General features: G+C 36.6%; 1 protein-coding gene across 2 annotated transcripts in view; it reads left to right on the top strand.

Annotated features, from left to right (window-relative positions):
- The first annotated feature begins 309 nt into the window (after window positions 1-309).
- Window positions 310-23,933, top strand: part of LOC142337515 (uncharacterized) — a 42,470-nt gene continuing 18,846 nt past the window's right edge. Inside the window, exons 1-7 of one of the 2 annotated variants that reach the window (XM_075386797.1) lie at window positions 310-708; window positions 841-1,013; window positions 6,769-6,898; window positions 11,610-11,654; window positions 12,190-12,231; window positions 19,965-20,496; window positions 23,645-23,791. In XM_075386797.1, the coding sequence (XP_075242912.1) occupies window positions 330-708; window positions 841-1,013; window positions 6,769-6,898; window positions 11,610-11,654; window positions 12,190-12,231; window positions 19,965-20,496; window positions 23,645-23,791 (1,448 nt within the window). In that variant the 5' untranslated portion in view covers window positions 310-329. Of the gene's footprint in view, window positions 709-840; window positions 1,050-6,768; window positions 6,899-11,609; window positions 11,655-12,189; window positions 12,232-19,964; window positions 20,497-23,644; window positions 23,792-23,933 lie in introns of both variants that reach the window. The other variant, XM_075386795.1, reaches the window with a different exon arrangement.

Below are 23,933 nucleotides of genomic sequence, written 5' to 3'. Positions count from 1 at the left end.
AGGCACAAGTTCATGATATGAAGTGCAATTGTTAGTTTTTAGACTTCCAAAACCTCCCACTCCTTTATCCCCATGACCCTTCGAGCTTACGGTTAAGGAGGCAGTTTAGGAGGTAACAACAAACAATTTGTCCGGTGCTAGTCGCCTATGTTAAAATTTTTAGTTACAGGTCAGAAGTTGCTGCTATGCACGCGTCAAGATGAAAATTTTTCAAAGTTTCAACAATGTGCTTTTTCATCAAATTTTAAATTGTTGGTATTTATTAAGATCTGAAGATTAATTCAATGCTTTTTCAGACTAATCTTCCGAAATTTTGTCGGGAATTTTAGATGACTTTGTATGAGAAATACAAGCAGATCCTGGAGAAGACAAGATCCGAGGATCGACCGGGCGAATGGCTGAAATGCTGTGAAAATGAAGAATTTGTCAGCTTGACCCGGTTGAAGGATCTTTTTAAAGATCAGCTGCTGTCACTAATTGACAGAAAAAAGAACAAAAACTTTTTCAATAAACTTGTTTTGTGTTGTGTCAAATCGTGTATGCTTTCAACAAAAGAAAATGTCGGTCAAGTAGAACTGCTGTTTCGTGAAATGTATCAAATTAGTCCACCCGAGCTACGATCTGAGAATGCCTACTTCTTCGTTTGGTGGGCTAAAGCGGCAGTTAATGCGGGCAGGAATAACGATGCAATTAAAATATGCACCAAAGGTAAGCTGGCTCACGGACTGTAATATTTTCAGTACCCATTGTACCTATGTTCTTAGGCTGGGAGTAATGCGAAACTTGTTGCTCTGATTGTCTTATGTTATCATAACTTCATCTTAACATATTGTGTTCCAGGAGCACAGATTGAGTGCAAGATTCAGCCGAAAATTCTAGAATTTTGCCAGCGACTGTCTAGGGGCGAGTGTTTGGACGATATGCCTATACCAACGGAGTTGAAGCAGAGGCATGTTCACACGGAGAATCAGGGCATTAGAGATGATGGGGAAGAAAAAATGGAGCAAGAGGAGGTACGGCATCAAATGAAGCAGCTCACTTTATCACAGGTTGACATGTTTAATATCTCTCAAACGAAGTTTTTAACAATTTTATTTTTATTAGTCCTGCGGTCTTTTTGATGCAGTTTTTGGTTGAGCGATTTTCCGTCTGACCCTTTTCGCTTTTCCTCCTCAACAGGTAGCTCCCGGAGGTCATTAAGTGGCTGAGCAGCTCTCTTAGAGACTTACACCTTACTAGTCTCTAAGTACGTGATTGACTGAAACTGTTTTTAAAGTCAATTTTTAATCTCAAGGTTCTTAATCTCGCCCCAACTCCCCTCCCTCCCCCTTCCCCCCCCCCCCCCCCCCACTGCTTCTTGCGTCCATCCTCCTGCAGCTGGTGATTTTTGAAACACCATCGTTCAACCCTCAAAGCTTGACCACTATGTTAAATCATTTTCAAGATTAGAATACAACATAAGCTTCCAAAAGCTGGGCTGCAATCCAGCATCATAAAATAGCTATTTCACTTCGAATATGTATTTGTCTGATGATACTTCTCCCTGTAAATTGCCCGCAACAGCCTGAGAAAACCTTTTTAAGCCAAAAATAGTTGGGGTTAGCGAAATTGATATGGCGGATTTAAGCAAAAAAATTACTAGTAGTCGCAAACCAATTGCAAAGCTAATATTGCTCCCATCGTTTTCTAATAGCCACAAAACGATAGCTGGGGCTTTTATTGGCCTTCTCGGTTTTTACAATCCAAAGAATATGGTTTGTATTGGTGCTCTGTCCGTTTTAAAGATATTTCAAGACGTTTCTCCATGACTTTGATCTTTAGATGCTGGGAAGACCTTAATGAAAGGTTAAAACGTCATTTTCAGGAGTTTGAGCCCAAAGTGGTGCAATTTTTAAAGTTTTTTGTCATTTTTTGAGTTTGTTTGATCTTAAACTGACCTCTGTCAAAATTGATAAAGGTCTCTTGCAAGACGTACTTACATTTTTTGACCTTTCTTTTAGCTATACATTCAATAATAATCTCGCAAAACGATAAATAATTTTTGCAATTAGGTTTTTTCAAAAATTTTTGTAATTTTAATGTTTGCAGCCTCAGGGGCCAGGGAGCCGCCTCATGAGTTTAATAATTGGTTACTGCATAGCTGCTAGGGGCAAGGGAATGGTTTTCAACAGTATAATATCACGATTTTGTGTAATTTTTGATGACATTTTCCTTAAATTATTTTTATTTTCTAAGTATCATTCTTTATAGGCCAGTGAACCTTTCTAGGTTTAGAGTTGGACATCGGAGTTTTTGGAGACAATGAAATGGTCCTGAAGATTTTAGTATCACGAATATAAGCAACAGTTTATAAATTGTTAAGGGCCAATGAAACTTTTTTAGGTCTTGCAGATGGGTTACTAGAGATTCGGGAGACGAAAAATGTTTTTCAACATTTTGAAATTGCGAAATTTGGAAACTTTAAGTAAATTTTCAATTTGTTTTTTTTTTGGAATTGTTTGCCTTATTTATCGAGGTTTTTTAAAACTTTAGTGGCCAATAAACACTTTCAATGTTTGTGCGTCGGTTAGTGGGTATGTTTAAATGAATCAATTTTGGCCTTCGGGTTACAAGCTTCAATTTTTTTTAGCAATAATTGTTTTTTTGTTAGTTTGTTTGACTGTTTTATTTCCTCTAAATTTTTGAGAGTGTTTGTCATTACGGCTAGCATTGTTCAGTTGATCTGCTTGTCAGATACAGTAGTTCTAAATTTTTTATTCAATTGTTTGGATTGTATTTCAGGTTGTCTTGCTATATTTATTTCGTCGCCAAGATTTTTGTTGTGACCACATGAGGTCACAATTTCTTCAAATTTTCTTGTTTTTTGGTTCATGCAATTCCATATGAATTGCGTGCCTGACGTCATTTTTTCACTTTTTAGTGGAGCTCTTTTTTTTGTTCTTTCTCTTGATTAAGTGTTTGGTCACTCGGGACTTATTGTTCTCTCACAAATGACTTCCACACTCTGAAATTAACTTTTCTTTATTTCGATTCAAGATAAGGCCAACGTGTGTCATTAATTGAAGGTTTTTTGTTCAAATCATAATTTCTTCAAATATGCCTTCTGTTTATTCGTTCATGCAATTTCAGCTGAATTGCGTGCGCGACGTCATTTTTCACTCTTAGTGAAGCTAGTTTTTTTGTTCTTTCCAGTGATTAAGTTTTTGGTCACCCGTGACTTACCTCGCTCTCATAAATGACTTCCTCCTTCTGAAATTGACTTTTCTTTACTTCAAAGAGAAGGTCAAGTGAGCGTGTGTCACTCTAATTGAAGTTTATTTGAGAGCAGCTAATAGAAGCAGCAATATAAACATATTCTCTTTAAGCGTTTAACATATCAATCTCACCATTCAATATAAAGATTTTTGTTTTTTGATTTGAGACTGCAGATCTATGAAGCTATTGTAGCTATTTTCTGGCAAAATGTCAACTATGTTTTAATCATTTAGTCGCTTTTCCATTGTGTTCCCCATACCTCTTTTGTATGTACCAATCTAATATTATACGTAATGATTTTCAGTTGAAGAGCTGGCCCATCCAGTAACTTTCAGTCCTTTTCTTGGAAAAAAAATGCTGACAATCTATAATTCATGCACAGGGGGCATTGTCTTGTTACAGAGCAAGACAACTAAAATAGATGTTTCTGTAATTTTTAAATCACTCCAAGCAATTAACCTTTTCAGACATCTAACCAGAAGTTTGTGCCCACCTTTGAACACCAAAACATGACTGCGCGTCTGAACTAAAATCGTTCGTTTTTCACAATTCTTGTTCCATTTCATAAAGCTCGACCGATTCTGTAGATGGGGAGATACACTATCTCGTTCTATCAGTAGAAACAGTTTTTTGAGAAGGAGAAGGCATTCATGAGTCTATCAATTAGCCATTTTGATCCCAAACTTGCCATTTGTCTTCAAACTGACTTTTTGCTGGATTTCTTGATAGCACTCCATTTTTAAGAATGTCTTACTGCTCTTCAGTAAAATCGCATTGTAGCGGGAGAAAGTTAAGGGTCGCTTTGAGTTGCACCAATGGGATTTTGTGCCTTTTAAACTATCGATTTATAACTTTTTTCGTTCCTTTATTGATAATTCTGGGAGTCTTCGCTTGACTATTTGCCCCAAAACTACTATTTTCAGGTGACGATTGTGAGCATGCTTTTCACCCGAACCTGATTTCATTCCGCAACAACTAGGCAAACAATAAAAGATTTGAAAATTTATTTGATCAAAGAAAAGGGCATGAAAGTTTAAAACTTCTGTCTAACGCCGTAACGCAAATCATGCTTACTGAGCAATCATTTAAGAGGAAAAATTATGCTATACGTAGCTCTTTGATACCATAGTCTGTCTGTTACCAGGAGAAACTGTCGCAAGATCTGCTAAGAACTAACGTTTTGAACTCATGAGTTGTTTAGAAATTGATAGTTTGTTTTCCTTTTTTAAATTATTTTTTGAGTTGTATCGTGAGGTAAAAAGCGGAGTTGTATCGTGAGGTAAATAGCGTGTTTAATTGCTCTTGAACGAAGTTCATAGCAATTATTGTAAACGTGTGTGTCTTTTTACGACTCGAAGAGGAGTATTGAGATTCTACAAGTTTTTACGACTCGAAGAGGAGTATTGAGATTCTACAGGTTTTTTTAGCAGAAAATAAGTTTGTTCATGACTTGAATTTGACTTCTTTCTGTTCGAGCATTTACCTCCGTTTTTGGTTGTTGACTTCTGTTTTCGAACATTGGACTTCAACAGTAGCTTCGTTTGTAATGTATAGTAATTAGGAACTGCTGGTAATGTTCAAGGTGAAGAGGTCATTTTGAGATTTTTTTGTTTCTATATAAGTCACCCTTAATTTTCTAAACTACACCGCACAAATCCCCACCGCCTATCTACCCCTCCAACACCTACCTACCCCCCCCCCCCCCCAACTTACCCCCCACCTACCCCTACCCCCTCCCTTCACCTAGCTACCACCACCTACCCCCCCCCCCCAACTACCCCAGCACTACCCATCTCCCCAACCTATCTACCCACCCACTATTCGAGTCGTTTCCGGTATTCTACCGGCCCTGTTTTTTATGCAAATTTTTCTCTTGACAATTTTGTCTTTTTGAGTGACTTTTCGCCCTTGACTTTTTGCGTTTCGCGTGATCTAGAATTCTCTCCCAATCACAATTTCAAGCAGCTGAATTTATTGGGCGGCATTTTAATACTAAAAGTCAAATGAAAATTGCGCCGAAACTGGTGCCATGTTTACTTTAAATCTTAATAGTGGTATATGTTAATCTCTAATGTGGTTATTTGAAGCCCACTATTGAATTTCTTAGTTCCATTTAGGCCCCCGTCCCTCCCTCCACCCTCCGACTGAAGCAGGCTGCAATTGCTTAGAGCTCCCACTAGTCGTTCGAGAGCAATTCTTTCGACGTTTAGTCGGTTATGTTTAGTTTAGTAATAGGGGGCTGTATTGCAAAATATTTTGGTTAAATTTTTAATCAGTCGTCTTGCTAAGTTTACGTGCCTCGGAGTCAAAGGAATTTTTGTTAACTTCTACCACTCCGTAGCTGAGTTTGTATGCATATCGTAATTTTGTACTGCTTTCTGCATATGTCTAAGTCAGTCGTTTGATAAATTCGTTGATCTCACTCAAATGTCTTCTGCACTCACTTATTAGATCTAAATTCGAAATGTAAACTCAAGGAAATTTAATGCATATCATCTGAGCATTGGGAGCCTCTATTGCGTAAGGGATACTTGTTGTGTTTCATATTTGATTTGAAGATGAAGATAGAACTGAATTGAGAATTTGTCCGACTTACTTCTCGTCTTCTGTCTGACTGGTCTTTTTAACTTAGGGTCTGAATTGCACACACTTTTTAACAATAGAGGCCACCCAATATAAATAATAAGGCGTTTTTTGTAGAGATTTATATATAAAATTTGTTTTGGTAATAAAGGTTAATCGAAATCAGAATGTTTATTAATCACTGTTTTCGGTCTTTGGTTGTCGTCCTTGGTCTTGAGGATTTTTTTAACTATTGCGTCTCAACAGTATATTTTGTGGTGTTATCCGACTTTCTACCAGCTGATTCATCAAAGGTATCTTTTTAAAAAACATTACAAGCTGATTATTGCCGTTTCTGAGTTAAATAGTAAAATGTCCTATTTTTTCGTAAAATTTTTTTAATCAGCCTCCTCAAATCAAATAAGCGTTTTTCTTATCCGGCTGGCTTAATTATGGAAAAAATTTTTAAGAAAAATATAAAAATAGTTTCAGAAGGAAATATGAAGGAAAAAATATTTTTGAAAACAACTGTTGGCAATTTATGCCAGTGAGTTTCAGAAATGCTAATAGCTGGCGCAAATTTATACAATCCTTTTCACATGTTTTTCCATCAATATTGTTTTCCATCCTTTTAAATCTATAATGAGTAAACATTCTACAACCGTTGCACAATGCTTAAGTTAAGATTTCATAGCACAAAATATCAGCGGGCTAGCATCCTGGATCTACACAGTTATTTTATTTACTGGGTGATCTGTTTTGGTTGCAGGCCAAAAGGTTTCATTTTGTGGCTGATCTTTTCATTTGAGATAACAAGACGGCCATTGCTTTCGGTTTTCTTGATGCGCGATAGTTTCAGACAGTTTTATTTTAGAGTTTGGCATGAAATTAAAGTGTTATATAACACTAATTAACCTAGTATATCATTTTAAGAAACATGGAATTTTTTAGGCAACAGTGTCTGCTAGAAGCGATACACATGTGGCAGTTAAGAAGGATATTGCAGACGATGTAGGTGGAAAAGGATCGATGGAATCTCTCGCAAATCATTTTCAGCAAATTGTTCAAAATGCTCTTGGAGGTAAATTTTTTCAAGCTTATCATACCCGTGACCTGGATATGATTAAATTGTTTTTATATTGTTTGTTTGTGAGAACAGGATGTATTGTTCGTCGGTTTGAAGCCACCTTCTGAAGCGGGTACAATTTTTTGGTTATACCTCTTGATGTAATTTGAGGAAATTTTATGTAGATTATAATTCAAGTTTTCTAATTGCTCTCAAACGAAGTTTGTAGCAATTATTAATTGCTCTCAAACAAAGTTTGTAGCAATTATATTAGTCCTGTTGGTCTTTTTTTATGCGATTTTTCGCTTGACCGATTTTTCGTCTGACGCTTTTGACTTTCCGTCCTCAAAAACGGGATAAACAGGTAGCGCCCAGCGGGCATTAAGTGCTCTTAGAGCCTTTCAGCTCTGTTTCAGCTCAAACTGTTTTGGAGACTTATTCTTATGGTGTGAAGGGCGGTTCTTAGAGAATGAGACCCCCCCTGTTGCCCCCACCCCACTACTGCCTCCACCCCCCACCGCGCTGTTGCACCCCCCCCCCCCCACCCCGTGTTGCCCCCCCATCAGCCCCCGGTGCACCCCCCGTGGCTAGCTACTGACGAATCCAACCGCTCGCCGGTCGTTTGAGAGCAATTCGCCCGACGTTAGTTGGTTATGTTATTATTCCTGCTGGTCTTTTTATGCGATTTTTTGCTTGACCGATTTTTCGTCTGACACATTTGACTTTTCGTCCTCGAAAACAGGATAAATAGGTAGCGCCCAGAGGGCATTAAGTTCTCTTAGAGTCTTTCAGCTTATTAGTCTCCAAGTATGCGATTCACAGAAACTGTTTTGGAGACATACTATGGTGTGAAGGGCGGTTGAGCCCACACACCCGAACCTCCCTCCCGCAACCTCCCCCCCCCCCCCACCCCAACATCGGTCCCGAAACACTTCAGCCCTCCCGCCAATCCCCACCCCCTGCACATTGTTCAGTCCGTAAGTGCATCGTGCACGAACCCCGCCAAAACCCCCACCCCTCAGTCACCTCGAGGACCCAGCTGCGCTCACCTCACGCCCCTTCAATTAAGCTAAAGCTAGGCTAACTAATCCGTGGCTAGCTTCTGAGGAAGCCAACCGCTCGACGGGCGTTCGAGCAATTCGCCCGACGTTAGTCGACTGTTTATAGCTGCGAAGCTGTAAGCTGTTCGAAGCTATATTGCGGTGTCCTTGGTTTTGTACAATTCAAAAAGTTTGAATTGTATCGGGGCGCTGTCTTTTTGCGACTCGAAGAGGTGTATTGGTGGAGCGTCTTCTTTATCGATTGTTTTTCGGAGTGTATTTAAAACAGGATGTAAATGTCATTGCCGCATATGAAAATTAAGTGTTCAGGTCAATTGGCTGAACGAATTGAAAAGCAGAGAGAGAAAGAGTTGTTTTCTGTTCACATCGATTTTTTTGAAAGCGAGAAAACATAAACATGAAAAACAGGGTCTTTCGTCAATAGTTTTTTTAGAGTCGCAACTAAAGTAGATTTTATCAGATGCTATATCAGTTTTTGTCAGATAATTTTCTCTTGTTATTTTTCCTGACGTTTCAAAATGGTAAGTTTAGTTATGTAGAGTGTATATTAGTTCCGTGAGCATGTTCATTTTTCGATTCGTTTCCGGATTTCTTCGGGCAATTTTTTTTGAGATATATTCACACATTTTCATGATTTTTGGAGTCAAGTTTTCTCATGTTTTTGCTGACGTTTCAGAATGCTAAGTAAATTTATGCAGAATATATCTTGGTTCCGTGACCATTTTCAATTTTCGAGTCGGTTCCGGAATTCTTCAGGCTATGTTTTTCAAGATCTGTTCACATATTGTCTTGAATTTTGAAATCAAATTGTAGTGATTTTGGTCACGCCGAAACAGGAAGTGGTGCGAGTCACAATTCTTTAGTTAAGCCTCTTTGTTAAGGAAATTTTATGTAGATTTCAATTTTAGATTTTATTAATTGCTCCCAAACTGAGTTTGTAGCACTATTTGTCCTGTTGGTTTTTTATGCCCCCCCCCACTGTCCCCAAGCATCAGCGCTTCATGACTTTACCCCTCCCCCCAATTCTCACCCCCTATACATCATTCAGGCCTTAAGGGCCCGTTGCAGGACCTCCGTCAAAGAACCTCCACTGTTCCCCCCACCACCTCAGCCCTCTGAATGCCCCCGCTGCGCTCATCTCACGCCCCTTCAATTAAGCTAAAGCTAGCTTTATTAAACCTGGACTAGCTACTGACGAAGCCAACCGCTCACCGGTTGTTTGAGAGCATTTCGCCCGACGTCAGTCGGTTATGTTTATAACTGCGAAGCTGTAAGCTGAGCGGTGCTGTATTGTGGTGTCCTTTTTTGAATTGTATTGGGGCGCTGTCTTACGACTCGAAGAGTATTGGTGGAGCGTATTAAAATGAGGATATGAATATCAGTGCCGCACGTGAAAACTAAGTGTTTAGGTTTAATGGCTGAACGAATTGAAGAGCAGAGAGAAGATAGTTGTTTTCTGTTCATATCGATTTTTTCGAGAGAGAGAAAAGTATGTGTAAAAATGTTGCTAAGCGAGCGAAATTGTTTTTAATCACCTGCGACTTTTTGAAAGCAGTTTTTTAGTTTTAGATCCAACTTTTTTTCCAGTCAAAGCTGTTTCCCTTATTTATCTAAATGCGTTTGGAAGCTATTTCGACGGTCTGAATCAAATATAACACAAAGTTTCATTTTTCAGCTATTCTAAACATTTTGCAATGATTTAAACTTTTCTAGCAGTTTTTTGTTCTACGATTTCTTTTTAGCTTTTGGGGAGTTGTGTGGTTGAAATCTTTTGTTCTACCAGTTTTAATGGTCTTTAAGTTTGATTGATTTTTTTAATTTTTTTGTTTTTTTGCCTATTTCTCTGATTTCAGGCTTCTTGCTCTTACGTTTCCGGATCAATTCTCCCTAAAGAGCTATTGTATTCTGTTACTATGAGATGAGACCTGAAGGCTGGACGTGTCATTTCTCACTGAAATAAAATTTCCATTTGCTCGGGTTTTTTGCAGTTTTATTTGTAGTTTAGTATTTTTGTGCCGCGTATTGGATGACTGACTGATCTAACGGAAAAAGTATTAAAATTGGTTACAATGGTTGGTAACTTACTTGAAAGCTAAAATAATTTATACAAATATCTAAATATTTGAGGTTTTTTTGTTCTGAGCATTTTCAGAATTCTTGTTTAATTGTTTTAAATTGATTAATAATAATTTTACAATAATTGTTTAATAGCTCTCCGCCGAGTATTGGGTGAGTGATTGATATGCCAGAAGAGATAATTGATATTTTTTTCATGAACATGGCTAGGAAGTTTCATTTCAACATTTAGTGGAGATTTTTGTCAGGCTTTTAAGAATTTTGTTTCGGTTTTGTCCATCGTTATCTTTTTTTCTTTCGTCGGTTTTCTCTTAATTAGCACATTTTATTAGGTCTTCTGTGAATGTGAAATTTTTTGCAGCAAACTGCCTCTATTACAGGTTTTTGCGCCAATAGTTTTCTTAGAGTCGCAACTAAAGTAAATTTTATCAGATGCTATATCAGTTTTTGTCAGATAATTTTCTTGTTATTTTTCCTGACGTTTCAAAATGCTAAGTTTAGTTATGTAGAGTGTATATTAGTTCCGTGAGCATATTCATTTTTCGATTCGTTTCCGGAATTCTTCGGGCAATGTTTTTTGAGATATATTCACACATTTTCATGATTTTTGAAGTAATGTCAAATTGAAGTAATGTCTTTCACGCCGAAACAGGAAGTGGAGCGAAAGAGCGAGAGCGAGAGGCGTGAAACTTCTTTGTTTTTATTTCAAAATTGAGTGAGAAAACAGTGTTTGAACAAAAATTGGCTTTCTCGTGATTGGTTTTTTTCACGTGCGGCATTTTGACATTCATTTTTAATGTTTTTTTTTCAATTTTTGGATCTGGTTTTTTTCCTACTGGTTTTGCTCAGCCATTCATGGTGCATTCTAGGTCTAGTTCTTTTGTTTAGCCAATGACAATTCTTTGAATTGTGCAGGACTTGTCCTGCTATGTTTTTCTCTTTGGGAATTAAGTTAATTTGAATTAGTTTAAGGTCACAGGAACTCATATGTGCAGTAAGGGCCCCTAATAAAAAGGCGTTTCCGGAGTGAACATCAGCAAGTCTTATTAATAAGTCTATAAATGTTTTCACATGAATTTTTGAGAGGTGTTGATAACTTTTTCAACTTATATTGCTGCTTCTGTTTCTGTCTGTGTTATATGGCTCGGAAGTCTATTTTGAGGCTATCCCGGCAATCTGTCGGCTATGTTCAGTTTTTTGAATTAATTTATCAATAATGAGAATCTGTTCCGTGCTATATAATTATAATGAAATCTGTCGAACTTGTAGATATAATGAAATCTGTCGAACTGGCAGCTAGATGTTCCCACTGTATGTCTATGTTGCAGTTATCCTGATGTTTTGTCGAGTGTCACATTTGTTATTAAATGTCGGTCCGCGATCTTTCATGTCGAGACAATAGAGGTCGTTGTAACATGACCACATAGAGGTCTTTGCATAGTGCATAGCTAACATGGCGAATTGCCCAATGTAGCGTGTAAGTTAATGAGAACAGAAGATTTAAGTGATTTATGGATTGATAGATATATGTATCTTTGCAGTTGAAGTCAGTTGATATCAGACCTTGAGAAGTACGTATTGTGTTTTAGAGTTCACTAAGAAGATGGAAGAACTGGTGCACAATGAAATAAACAGTAAGTAGCTCTCTGTTTTTGTTTATTTGAATATTGGAAATTATCAGAAGTTGCTTTCTTTGTATTTAGTTTGTTCAACTTTTCTAGTCGTACGACAATCCAGTTGTTTTTTAATATTATCATGGCAGTACTGCAGATGCTTAGTTTATTCGAAATAGAGATATTTGGTTTTTGCTCCCAGTCTTTGCAGATTAGTTTTCACCTGCGGGAAGTTTGCCTCTTTCGGACATTCGGTTTCTGATTTGGGCTTCACTTCGAATGATCTTGATTTAACCAAGTCTGATGTGCAATATTGAAATTGAATTAATTTTCGGGTCTTCCGTCTAATAGTCAAGTCCACAAAAAATAAACGCGTGTTAACAAATGCATCTGCTTTTTATGCTACTAATGGTTTTCTACATTGAATAAGAGGAGCTTAGCAAATCTTGCGCTCCCAATTTGATCTGGAAAGCTGGAATTTCGATTTCGGCAATTGCGCATTTTTTTCACTTCTGAGTGCTGCAGTTAACGCTATGATGAGATTTGCTTGTTTTAGAATCAACCAGAAAGATGGAGGAAATACATGCTGAATTGAGCAGTAAGTGAAAATCTGAGTAATTGCTCTCAAAAGAAGTTTTAGCAAATATTTGAGTTATGATTGTCTTTTTAATAGCCGCCCTCATCTTCTCAGCCGGCTATTATAGCGCTCCTATTTTTTTTACAATTCAAAGAATTTGAATTGTATTGGGGCGCTGTCTTTTTTTTACGACTCGAAGAGGAGTATTGGTTTTCTTCAGGTTTTTTTTTTTTTTTTACCGGAAGTACTATTCGTTCGGACGCTGTTTTGACCTAAAAGCGTAAGTGAGTAAAATTGCCGTGTGAATTAGTTTTTTCTGAGCGAGAGAAGTTTTTTGATCATGCGCTGCGTTTAATGAATGACTTTTTAATTTTGAAATTAGTTTTTGACTGAATGGCACCTATAAGTAACCGCTTTTAGCCGTTTTTTCGTCTAAATGGCCCAATTTTTTTGCTTGTAATTTGGTTTTTTCTAGAAATTATTTTTATTCGATGCTATATTGAATTGTCAACCTCGGAAATTGATACCACTGTGTTTTGTGGAGCCTGAAGATTGCGTTTCAAGTTCAAAATTGGCACAAATTTCTTGATTTTTTTAAGTAAATTTTTGTTTTTTTTTTCTATTAATTTTGTCATTTTGGATCTTTTAACCGTCTTTTTTGTCAAAAATCAGTTAATATGACAACCTATTTTTGATAATTCATATACTCTACGCCTCTTTCTACCTCAATGTAATTTTGTTTTATAAAATTTACATATGCTAATCCGATTTTGGTAGTTTTTTCTTCCGATTTTCGTCAGTTTTTTGTGTGTTTTTTGGTTGTAATTGCTAGGAATAGTCTTGTTGTGCAACATAAGGGACTATTATTTCGTTTCAATAAAAATTAAATCCTTTTTTGGTGTTAGGTTTTGAAAAACAGTTTAAACTTTTTCATAAATGCAGTCTTAAAAGTTTTTTGACCATTTTTTTGCAAAATGTTTCAATTTTTCGTATTTAATAGCCGCCCTCATCTTCTCAGCCGGCTATTATTGTGCTCGTATTTTTTTTTTACTTCGTCAAACTTTTTTTCGCTTCACCATTTTGCCGCTTTTTCGACATTTTGCGTGAAATCTTTTTGACTTCTCTAGGCTAGTTTCTCTCTTCTCTCATTCTGCTAAAAGTGAATTTGAACATCAGTTGCTAAGCAAAGCAATTCAAAATGAACAGAGTCGGTATAAAAAATTGAAGTCAGAAATAGAAACGGGATAAACCCATAAAGCCCAATTTTAGATACCCGCTATTTGAACGTCGTTCCTATAAGTCTTAATTGCCATCTCTAATGGTTATTGGTATTGATAGTAGACCCTGTAGCCTCTCTCTAAGAAACAGAAGTACGTTATGGTCAACTACGAAAAGCCATCAAAATAAATCGGACTTTAAAAATGTTTTTGTACAAAAATCTTTTTTTTTTCATTATCTTCTATTCTTTCAATCCCAATCATGCTTATTGGAGTCAACGGCGGCTATTTTCCGGCAATCTGCCGGGTATGTTTATGAATTCTGCTTTTTCGTATTTTTTGTTCTCTTCAGGAGAATAGGTCTTTGTTTCGGGTGATTAGTTATCTTTTATATGTCTTGAATGCTGAACAATGAAATGTGTTCGCTTTTCTTGAATTTTTTTTTGATTTTTAACTTTCAAAAATCAAGAATGTGTTTTTGTTACGGTGCTCCTTACATTGTGCCCAGATTCTTCACATTCTAGTTAATTTCATTCTATCTTTGTCCTGGCACCTAGATTTATTTTCGGTATATTGATTTTTTCAGTTGTGAAAATGAATGATTTCAGCTTTTTCTTGAAAATGAATTTCGTCATTTCTTTGGTTTGCATTTGATTTCATTCAACATAAGGCAGTACTGAGAGTTTGATAGCAAGCCTTTTCCACAATTTCTACTTAAGACTGTTTACTGCAATTTTCTTCCGGCCTTGGTATTAATTTAAACGATTTTTTGCCTTTGAATTTTCTTCTGCTGCTTGTGTCTTTTTTAAGATCAATTTAAGTTTTGAATTAGTATGCAATCATATTGTGCATATGTACAACAAGGAACAACTGTGTCTTTTTTGTCTTATTTGCAGTGATTAGAAGTGTAATTATAGGAGTTTTCTGATTCTTAAATTTGAGCTTTCGGTTTTGAAAAGATTGAACTTAGTTTCTAAGATTATTATCTGCCGTTTGCTTTCGCGATCTTTTTCAGATTAGAATCATGAATTATTTGAGGGCAATTGATAACCTTATCAGCTTTTTTAGTCTATCACTTTCTTGACCTCTTTAATTATTTCGGTTTTTTAACGTTGCCAAACGTTTTCAATGATATAAGTTTTTGCTGCATTTTATTTCTCTTGGTGACAGTGGTTTAAGTTTCACCAATTTTTAGAGCAGACCTGGAGAGGCAGTGAGTTAATGGTTTAATACAAAAGGTAGTGGCTTCCGTTGCAATTACGGTTTTGTAATTGAAGTTTTGACGCTTCGAGTCGCTTCCGGAATTCTTCCGGCTGTTTTTTTTTTAGATCTGTTCACACATTTTCATGATTTTTGAAGTCAAATTGGAGTAGTGATTTTGGTCACGCCGAAACTGGAAACGGAGCGAAAAAGCGAGTGGTTTTGCGGCGTGAATTTTTTTCGCTCTAATTTTAAAGTAGAGTGAGAAAACGGTGTTTGAACAAAAATTCGGTTTCTCGGTTGTGGTTTTTTGTTCACATGCGGCAATTTCACTCTGATTTTAACTGTTGTTTTCGATTTTTTGGATCGGTTTTTTTTCTAAATGGTTTTCCCAATCCATTCATAGTCCGTTCTTGGTCTAGTTTTTTGTTTAAATTAAATTTTCATTTCTCGCTGGTGGTTTTTTTGTTCACATGCGGCATTTTGACATTGATTTTCTGTTTTATTCCTATTTTTTCGATCTGGTTTTTTTAAAAATGGTTTTCTCAATTCACTCATAGTCCATTCTAGGTCTAGTTTTTCTGTTTAATCAATGAAAATTCTTTGAATTGCACGTCAGGACTTGTCCTGCTATGTTTTTTTACTTCGTCGAATAAAAAAATGTTTCGCTTTACCTCATTTTGCCGCCTTTTCAACATTTTGCGTGAAATTTTTTTGACTTCTCTAGGCTAGTTTTTCTCTTCTCTCATTCTGCTAAAAGTGATTTTGAACATCAATTGCTCAGCAAAGCAATTCAAAATGAACAGAGTTAGTACAAATTGGATATCAGAAATAGAAACGGGATAAACCCATAAAGCTCAATTTTAGATGCCCGCTATTTGAACGTCGTTCCTATAAGTCTTATTTACCATCTCTAATGCTTATTGTTATTGATAGTAGCCCCTTTAGCCTCTCTCTAAGAAACAGAAGTATGTTCAACTACGAAATGCCATCAAAATAAATCGGACTTAAAAAAAATGTTTTTGTACAAAAATCTTTTTTTGCCAATATCTTCTGTTATTTCAATCCCAATCATGCTTATTGGAATCAACGGCGGCTATTTTCCGGCAATCTGCCGGGTATGTTTATGCATCTGTTTGTATGGCTAATTAGATTTTGAGATTCTTCGAGTCCGTGGTGTCCTGTTTTTTGCTTGGTTTACATTGCTCTGTTTCTCAAGACGAGACATCTAAAGTGAATTGGCGTCAGTAAGTCATATGAGAAGCACCGAAATTGGTTTCAATGTTGAAGTTAATTTAAACTAAATGATCTATAGGCAGTCCTAGCGGAAGTAGTGGGCTATTAATGACTGGTAGCGATAACTGAGCAAAACTATTATTTGCCTTCTATTGGGTTTTTATTTTGTCGTTGAGATTCTTGTTACGGCCATTTGACATCACTATTGAATGATTCATGCAGTTTTTAGACTGAGATGTATGCGTGACCTCAGTTTTCACTATTTTGAGTGTTAATATTTTGTTCATTCGAGTGAATAAGTTGATGGTCACGGGTGATTTACTTCACTAAAATAAAGCTTGCTCAAATTGAGGATTTAAGGTCAGATACGGTATCTTACTCATATTGAAGGATATTCGAGGGTAGCTTTTTAAAACTTGCTTAAGTCTATATATGTATGTCATCACAAAAACGATGAGACATAACTTTTTGTGTTACTTTCTTCAATCTTATTTCTTTTGTTGGCATTTTAAAATTGCTTTCTACGCGGCTATATTCTGGAAATTTGCTATCTATGTTGCTTAATTGCTCTCAATTACTGTATGAAGCAATCACATTGGTCCAGGTGGTTCAGGTAGTGCTCATGAGAGTTGGGGTCATAAGAGTCAATGGCTGCTAATTTACCGAGAACCTGTAGGGTTTGTTTTCAATCATGGTTTTATTAATAGCCGCCCTCATCTTCTCAGCCGGCTATTATAGCGCTCCTATTTTTTTACTTCGTCGAACTTTTTTTCGCTTTACCATTTTGCCACTTTTTCGACATTTTGCGTGAAATCTTTTTGACTTCTCTAGGCTAGTTTCTCTCTTCTCTCATTCTGCTAGAAGTGAATTTGAACATCAGATGCTCAGCAAAGCAATTCAAAATGAACAAAGTCAGTATAAAAAATTGAAGTCAGAAATAGAAAAGTGATAAACCCGTAAAGCCCAATTTTAGATGCCCGCTATTTGAACGTCCTTCCTATGTCTTAGTTACCATCTCTTATGCTTATTGGTATTGATAGTAGCCCCTGTGGCCTCTCGCTAAGAACCAGAAGTAGCTTCAACTACGAAATGCCATCCAAATAAATCGGACTTAAAAAATGTTTTTGTACAAAAATCTTTTTTTTTTCAATGTCTTCTATTCTTTAAATCCCAATCATGCTTATTGGAATCAACGGTGGCTATTTTGCGGCAATCTGCCTGGTTTTATTTTTAATTCGATCTTTCGTCTGATTTTTTGGATCAATTTGACCTTTCATAGGAAAAAAAACGACATGTTCAGGGGCAGTAAGTTTGTCGCTAATTGCTGTGGACAGAAAGCGCTGAAATAGTTTTAAATTTTTGATAACTCCGAAAAAACAGGCAATCGTCACAGCATGCTTCCACTAAGCAAAATACGATTCATCCAAAGATTTAAAGCACAGAGGTGGTGTTTAATTGCTCTTGAACGAAGTTCATAGCAATTTTTGTAAACGTGTGTGTCTTTTTTTAATGCAAATTTTTCGCTTGACAATTTTGCGCTTTTCTTCTAGAACATTCTTTGACTTCTCAAGTGACTTTTTCACGCTTTCGTTCTTCATTTTTGAGTGATCTCTATTGCTCCGAAGTAAAGCTTATATAAAATCGGTTGCAGAATAGGAGAGGTAAGTGATCTGTAGAGCAGTGGATAGTGCTTGTAGCTGTGGATCGGTCGGCGGGGGAGAGATTTTTTGCACCCATGAAGAAAAATTGATCTAGGCTACAGCCCCTTAATTAGATTGCCTCGCCTGTCGTTCAAGAGCAAAATTCTTCCGACATTTGTCGGTTTATGTTTTACCAATTAAATTCTTACTTGATCCCAGATCGTTCACACACATGACATGATAAATTTAAAAAGCATTGCTGGTCAACCAAGGAATTATGTTGTTAGTGGAAAAGTAATGTAGGAAGGGGAGAACAAACTCAATAATTGAAGAGAGTATGATCAGCGTTTCAAAGTTGGTCTCATAACATGCTGCCGGTATTTTAGAATATAATCAGAACGTGGTCAGACCAATTGATTTTTTAAAAAATCAAAACTTTAGATGACTCAAGAAAGGGTACATGGCCGTTGTATCTACCTCGCGGGCTGTAACCTTAACAGTGTTCAAATTTTTTGCACCCAAAAATTATCTCGAATATACACCCCCTCTTTATTCAGGGCCTGTCGTGAGTAGATTTTGATTATGCGTGACTTTTGCTTGATTATGCGTGACTTAAGTTTACTTGAAAAACTTGTGTATATAGTTTTTTAAGAAGGGGAGATAACTTCAAACCATTAATAGCCGCCCACAGCTTCTCAGCCGGCTATTATTTTTTTATGATTCCATGAATTCTTAATTGTCTCTGTTCACAGATTTTCATGATTTTTGAAGTCAAATTGAAATGATATTTTGGTCACGCCGAAACAGGAAGTGGAGCGAAAATCAAGTGGTTCTGCGGCGTTAATTTTTTTGCGCTTTAAGTTTTCAGTAAAGCGAGAAAAGGGTTTTTGAACAAAATTCGCTTTCTCGCTAATGGTTTTTTGTTCTAATGCGGCGTTTTTAGTTTGGTTTTCTTTTTTAATAGCCGCCCTCATCTCAGCCGGCTATTATAGCGCTCCTATTTTTTTTTTACTTCGTCAAACTTTTTTTCGCTTTACCATTTTGCCGCTTTTTCAGCATTTTGCGTGAAATCTTTTTGACTTCTCTAGGCTAGTTTCTCTCTTCTCTCATTCTGCTAAAAGTGAATTTGAACATCAGTTGCTCAGCAAAGCAATTCAAAATGAACAGAGTCAGAATAAAAAATTGAAGTCAGAAATAGAAACGGGATAAACGCATAAAGCCCAATTTTAGATGCCCGCTATTTGAACGTCGTTCCTATAAGTCTTAGTTACCATCTCTTATGCTTATTGGTATTGATAGTAGCCCATGTAGCATCTCTAAGAAACAGAAGTATGTTTAACTACGAAATGCCATCAAAATAAATCGGACTGAAAAAATGTTTTTGTACAAAAATCTTTTCGATATCTTCTATTCTTTCAATCCCAATCATGTTTATGGGAATCAACGGCGGCTATTTTCCGGCAATCTTCCGGATATATTTCGTTTTTTATCAGGTTTTATCTTATTTGTTTTTCCAATCCATTTATTGTCCATTCTAGGTCTTGTTTTTTGTTTAGTCAATGAAATTTCTTAAAATTGTGTCAGGACTTGTCCTGCTGTTTTTTACTTGGTCGAAGAGAATTTTGTTTCGATTTACCTTAGTTCACAGCTTCCTCAACATTTTGAATAAAATCTTTTTGACTTCTCTGGGCTAAATTCATTATTCGCTCATTCTGCTCAAATTGTTTTTGAACAGCAGTTGCTCAGCAAAGCAATTTAATTTGAATAGAATCAGTATCAAAAAACGAAATCAAATTAGAAACGGGGTAAACCCATAAAGCCCAATTTTAGAGCCCTCTACTTGAACTTCGTTCTTATCAGTCTTAGTTAACATCTCTAGTGCGTTTTGGCGGTTTCTGCTTCCTCTTATTGAGAAACAGGAGAATGTAAAGCTACGAAATCCAATCAAAATAGATCAACTTTAAAAATGTTTTGAACAACGATCAATTTTTATCATTTTACTTGAACAGGATTTGAAAAGAACGAGTATGAAATAACGAAATCAAAATAGAAACGGGATAAAACCATAAAGCCCAATTTTAGATGCCCGCTATTTGAACTTTGTTCTTATAAGTCTTAGTTAACATCTCTAGTGCGTTTTGGCGGTTTCTGCATCCTCTCATTGAGAAATAGGGAGAATGCAAAGCTACGAAATCCAATCAAAATAGATTACCGTTAAAAGTGGTCTTGAACGACGATCAATTTTTATCGTTGTTTCTCTGTTCCTTCAATCCCAATCGGTGTTATGGAAATCAATGGAAGCTATTTTCCGGCAATCTTACGGTTATGTTTTTTGTATCTGTTGCTATCTCTATTATACGGCACTCAAGTCAATTTCGCAGCTATTCCAGCAATCTGCCTGCTTTGCTATGTAAATGCTTTGCTTTTGGAAGAGTTAGCCATATGATTTTTTTAATTTCAGGAATGAACCAAGTTTTGGAAAGAATTGAAAACGCTGAGGACGAATGCTTGCCAAATAAGAGACGAAAAAATACAGAAACGGAGGCAGCTGCTGAAACAACAGAATGCATAAAGGGTCCTGGATTGTCGTTTCTACAGAAAACTAGCGAGAGAACGAAATTATTGTCAAACCAGGTGAACGAAAGAGATTTTGCAACTGGATCTGGTAAAGCGTATATTGGCGGTACTTTAGAAATACAACCGATGGACGATAGCGAAATTGCCGCTGACCAAACTGTCAAAGCTTCCAAAGTTGGTAATAGTTCAGCATGGAATGACCCTGAGAATTGCATACCTGTTCAACCCGATAATAGAGGTGGTCTTGTAGCATCTGAGAGACTGGGTGGCCAGGTGGCGTCAGTGAAACCAAAGCGTGTTTTTGGACCGAGGGGAACTATTGACGATATACGTGCTCTTAAAGCTATGGATTGTAATTCCGATAGCACCCCAGATACATCTCCGCGTGTCAGTGAAGTATTCATGGCATCGAACAGGTGTGTAATATGGAAATGCTTTCTTCCACAAAATTGCTCACGAAGTTTTCAATTGCCCTGATAAAAAATTGTTGCAGATTTTGTAGACCTGTTGCTCTTTAAAACGATTTTCTATCTGATTGTTAATTGCTCTCAAACGAAGTTTGTAGCAATTTTATTAGTCTTGTGGTTTTTTTTGATGCAATTTTTCGCTTGACCAATTTTTTTGTCTGGCCCTTTGACTTTTTGTCTTGAAAAACGGGATAAACGTGTAAAGCCTGGAGGGCATTAAGTGCCTGGCAGTTCTATTAGCTTTACGCCTTACTAGTCTCTAAGTATGAGATTCACTGAAACTGTTGAGTGGACATATTTGTGTTGTGTAGGGCGGATCTTGATCTTAGGAGCCCCTAAGTCACCCACTCAGTCGTCACCCCATCCCCTTATTCACCCAGCAGTCACCCCCACTCCCCTCTTGTACCCTCCTCATGGCACTTTGACCCCCTTAAATGTACTCCCAAATCTGGAATCACGAAGCCACAGCTGTTTACTTCCGAAGTCATCCACTCGATTGGTGTTTGAGAGCAATTTGCTCGACGTTAGTCGAATGTTTTTTAATAGCGCACTCATTTTTATCAATCTGCTAATGTTGCGGAGCTATTTTATTTCGTCAATCAAAAGTTTGTTTTGCTTCACAGCTTGTTCATTTGTTTTACAGCTTGTTCAAAATTTTGCGTGAAATCCTTATACAATTTTTGTTCTTGGCTCATTCTGCTCAAAATGCGTTTTAACAGCAGTTGCGTAGTGAATGAGTCTGAAATAAACAGTCAGTACCAAACTATGGAATCAAAAATAGAAACTGGATAACCCATAAAAACCAGTTTTAGATCCACAATATTTGAACTTTGTTCTAATTAGTTTTCGTTACAGGTCTAGTTTTAATTGGTTTTAATGCCAGTCCTGTTTCTTCACAATAAGAAACATGAGTATGTCTAACCGCAAAATTCAATCAAACCTAAAAATTTTTAGTACAGCGATCAAGTTTTCCTAATTTACTTTTTTAAATCCCGATCGGAGTTATGAGAATCGATGGCGGCTATTCTCCGGCAAATTTCTTGTTTTTTGTGGTCGATTTGGATCGAATTGTGGTTGATTTGGAAAACAGGGAAACTGGAACAGTGGGCAGTAAGTTGCTGTTATGTTCTCGTAGAGCTTAGCTAGTCTGAGTGTAGCCGCCCTGAAACTCCTGACATGACAATTACGTGGAGTAATGGTAATTTTGGTGTCTTTCCCCTTTTAGCCACCATTATAGTATGTTAACTGTGAGGGGGGTGGGGGGTGAGTTATGTGACCCGTATTAATATGTTTTTGGAACTGAAAATTTAAGTGTTGGCAGTAATCGTCCAGGAAAGCACAGAATACTGAGTCTTTTCAAGTTTGGCCACCGAAGATTGGTAGCTCAGATTTAAAAATTGGGAGCCAACATACCGCATAAGCAACTAATTCGAATTAAGTGGTGCTCTAAATGGTATGATTTGTTTGTTCATCTGAAAAACTTCCAAAATAAAAAAAAATAGTCTAAACAGGAATCCTAAAGCCGCGATTTTTTTTATCCGGCCATACAGTAGTGAAGTCAATGTGCGCATCTTTTAAATTTTCCGCTTAATCTTTTAGATTTTTTGGATATCAAACTCAACATATTTGCAAGTATCTCAAAAATGCACCATGAGAGCAAAATAAAACGGGAGTCATTATAATTTCTCATTTTTCAAATAAAAGCTCTCTTCCCTATCGACGTAACTGTGAAAGTTGTTTCGCTTAGAAAATGGGTAACAATTCCTCTATTGACATCCAGCAACTCTTACAGCTTGTTTTTTTCTTACTTAAAATATCCTGCGGCAGTACATCAGTGTCCTCGAAAAATAGATAAGTCAAGATTTCATTAAACAAATTTCGAGCTCTTCAGTTGATGGGTTAGAAATGCTTCTAGAAGACACAATTATTGACATATTTATCTGGGTACGATTTTTCAGACAATTTTCGAATTGCTCAAAGTTTGGCAATAATTGGAAAATTCAAAAAGTGTGCGTCGTTTGCAAATTTTAATTTCAAAAAATATGTGGACCGAAAGATTCAGCAAAATTTTCTAGTGTTCTAGTGCGTAATATGGCCGTGACAGCAGATTTCGTTATTGTTACGCACTAACTTTTAAAGTTATTATCTCGGTGTTTTGGAGATCAATGTTTGGAGTAACTAACTTGAATTATGACCATTGTACAAGGACTTATTATGGATGTTTCATAGTGCGATTTTTAGCTGATAGTTTAAATAAAATTAGCTAGTAATAGCTTTCATTGAGCGGTTCAGATGCGTGATATATCCATTAGTTGCCTTGTGTTTGAATAGCTTTTCACAGTGTTATTTAGCTCTATGGAAGTCTGTTGTAACTTAGCGTTTTATAAAGATTTTCCAGTTCAGTCTTTAATTATATGAACAGAACTATAACAAAGTTTTCTAAGATGGAATAAGAAAGTTTCAAGATTATTATTGAGTTTTTTAATCAACTGATTATCAAGCTGGTTCTCCGGTGTTCTGGTGACCGTAGGTTCCGCAAAGTTGTACCTCGAGTTGTATTGGTCCTTCGCAAATATTTACTGATCTTCAAGTTGGGCATTTTCCGGGATTTGTACGTCTCTTGATGTTTGTTAAGTACACATACAATTTCCGTATTAGCACCTACTTTATCGTCATAATTACCTCACCAATTGCATTTTTTCTCATAAAGTTACCAATTATACAATTCTTTTACCAATTCATCGTTACGGAACTTACAAAGATAAATATTGAGGCTTTTAGGTACTTAATATGTTTATCAGTAATGTGTCAATCTTCAGTTGTTTTTAGTAAACATAAACAAATAAGAGGTTACAGAACTAGATGGAAATACAGACTAGATATGGCCTTGTAATCTATCTGAATATGATCTAAATTATAGCACTTTTTATAGATATTTAAAAGAAAATTATCACGTAACTATGAGGCACGAAATAGGGGCGTGACAGTTATTAAATTGTGTTGCTATTCAATATTATCACATTCGTATTAGGGTTTTGTTTTCATTGATGCTGATACAACCTATGTGTAACTCAAACAAAAGTATATGATTATACAGGCCGAGTGGTGGCATGGCAACTTCGACCCCTTTTGAGAAGAACACAGGAGATAAGAAGAGCATGCCGACGTTGAATGTCAGTGTAATCAACAGGTGTTCTCTCAGCACAGTAGCTGAGGTTGAACATGAAGAGAGCCTAGGCTCCAGGTTAGTTAAAAATTTAGAACCTCAATATTTTGAGCTAGTTTGTTTCGGGTTATACTTAAAAAATCATGACTCGCCGCAAGAATTGGCTAGAAATCTAAAATTAGCAATTTACAATGTGGATTACCCAGGCAGCTAATACTTA

Source organism: Convolutriloba macropyga, chromosome 4 (assembly GCF_964194025.1).
Source record: "Convolutriloba macropyga chromosome 4, txConMacr16.3, whole genome shotgun sequence".
NCBI classification, from domain to species: domain Eukaryota; kingdom Metazoa; phylum Xenacoelomorpha; order Acoela; family Convolutidae; genus Convolutriloba; species Convolutriloba macropyga.
This window is presented reverse-complemented; position numbering and strand designations above follow the sequence as displayed.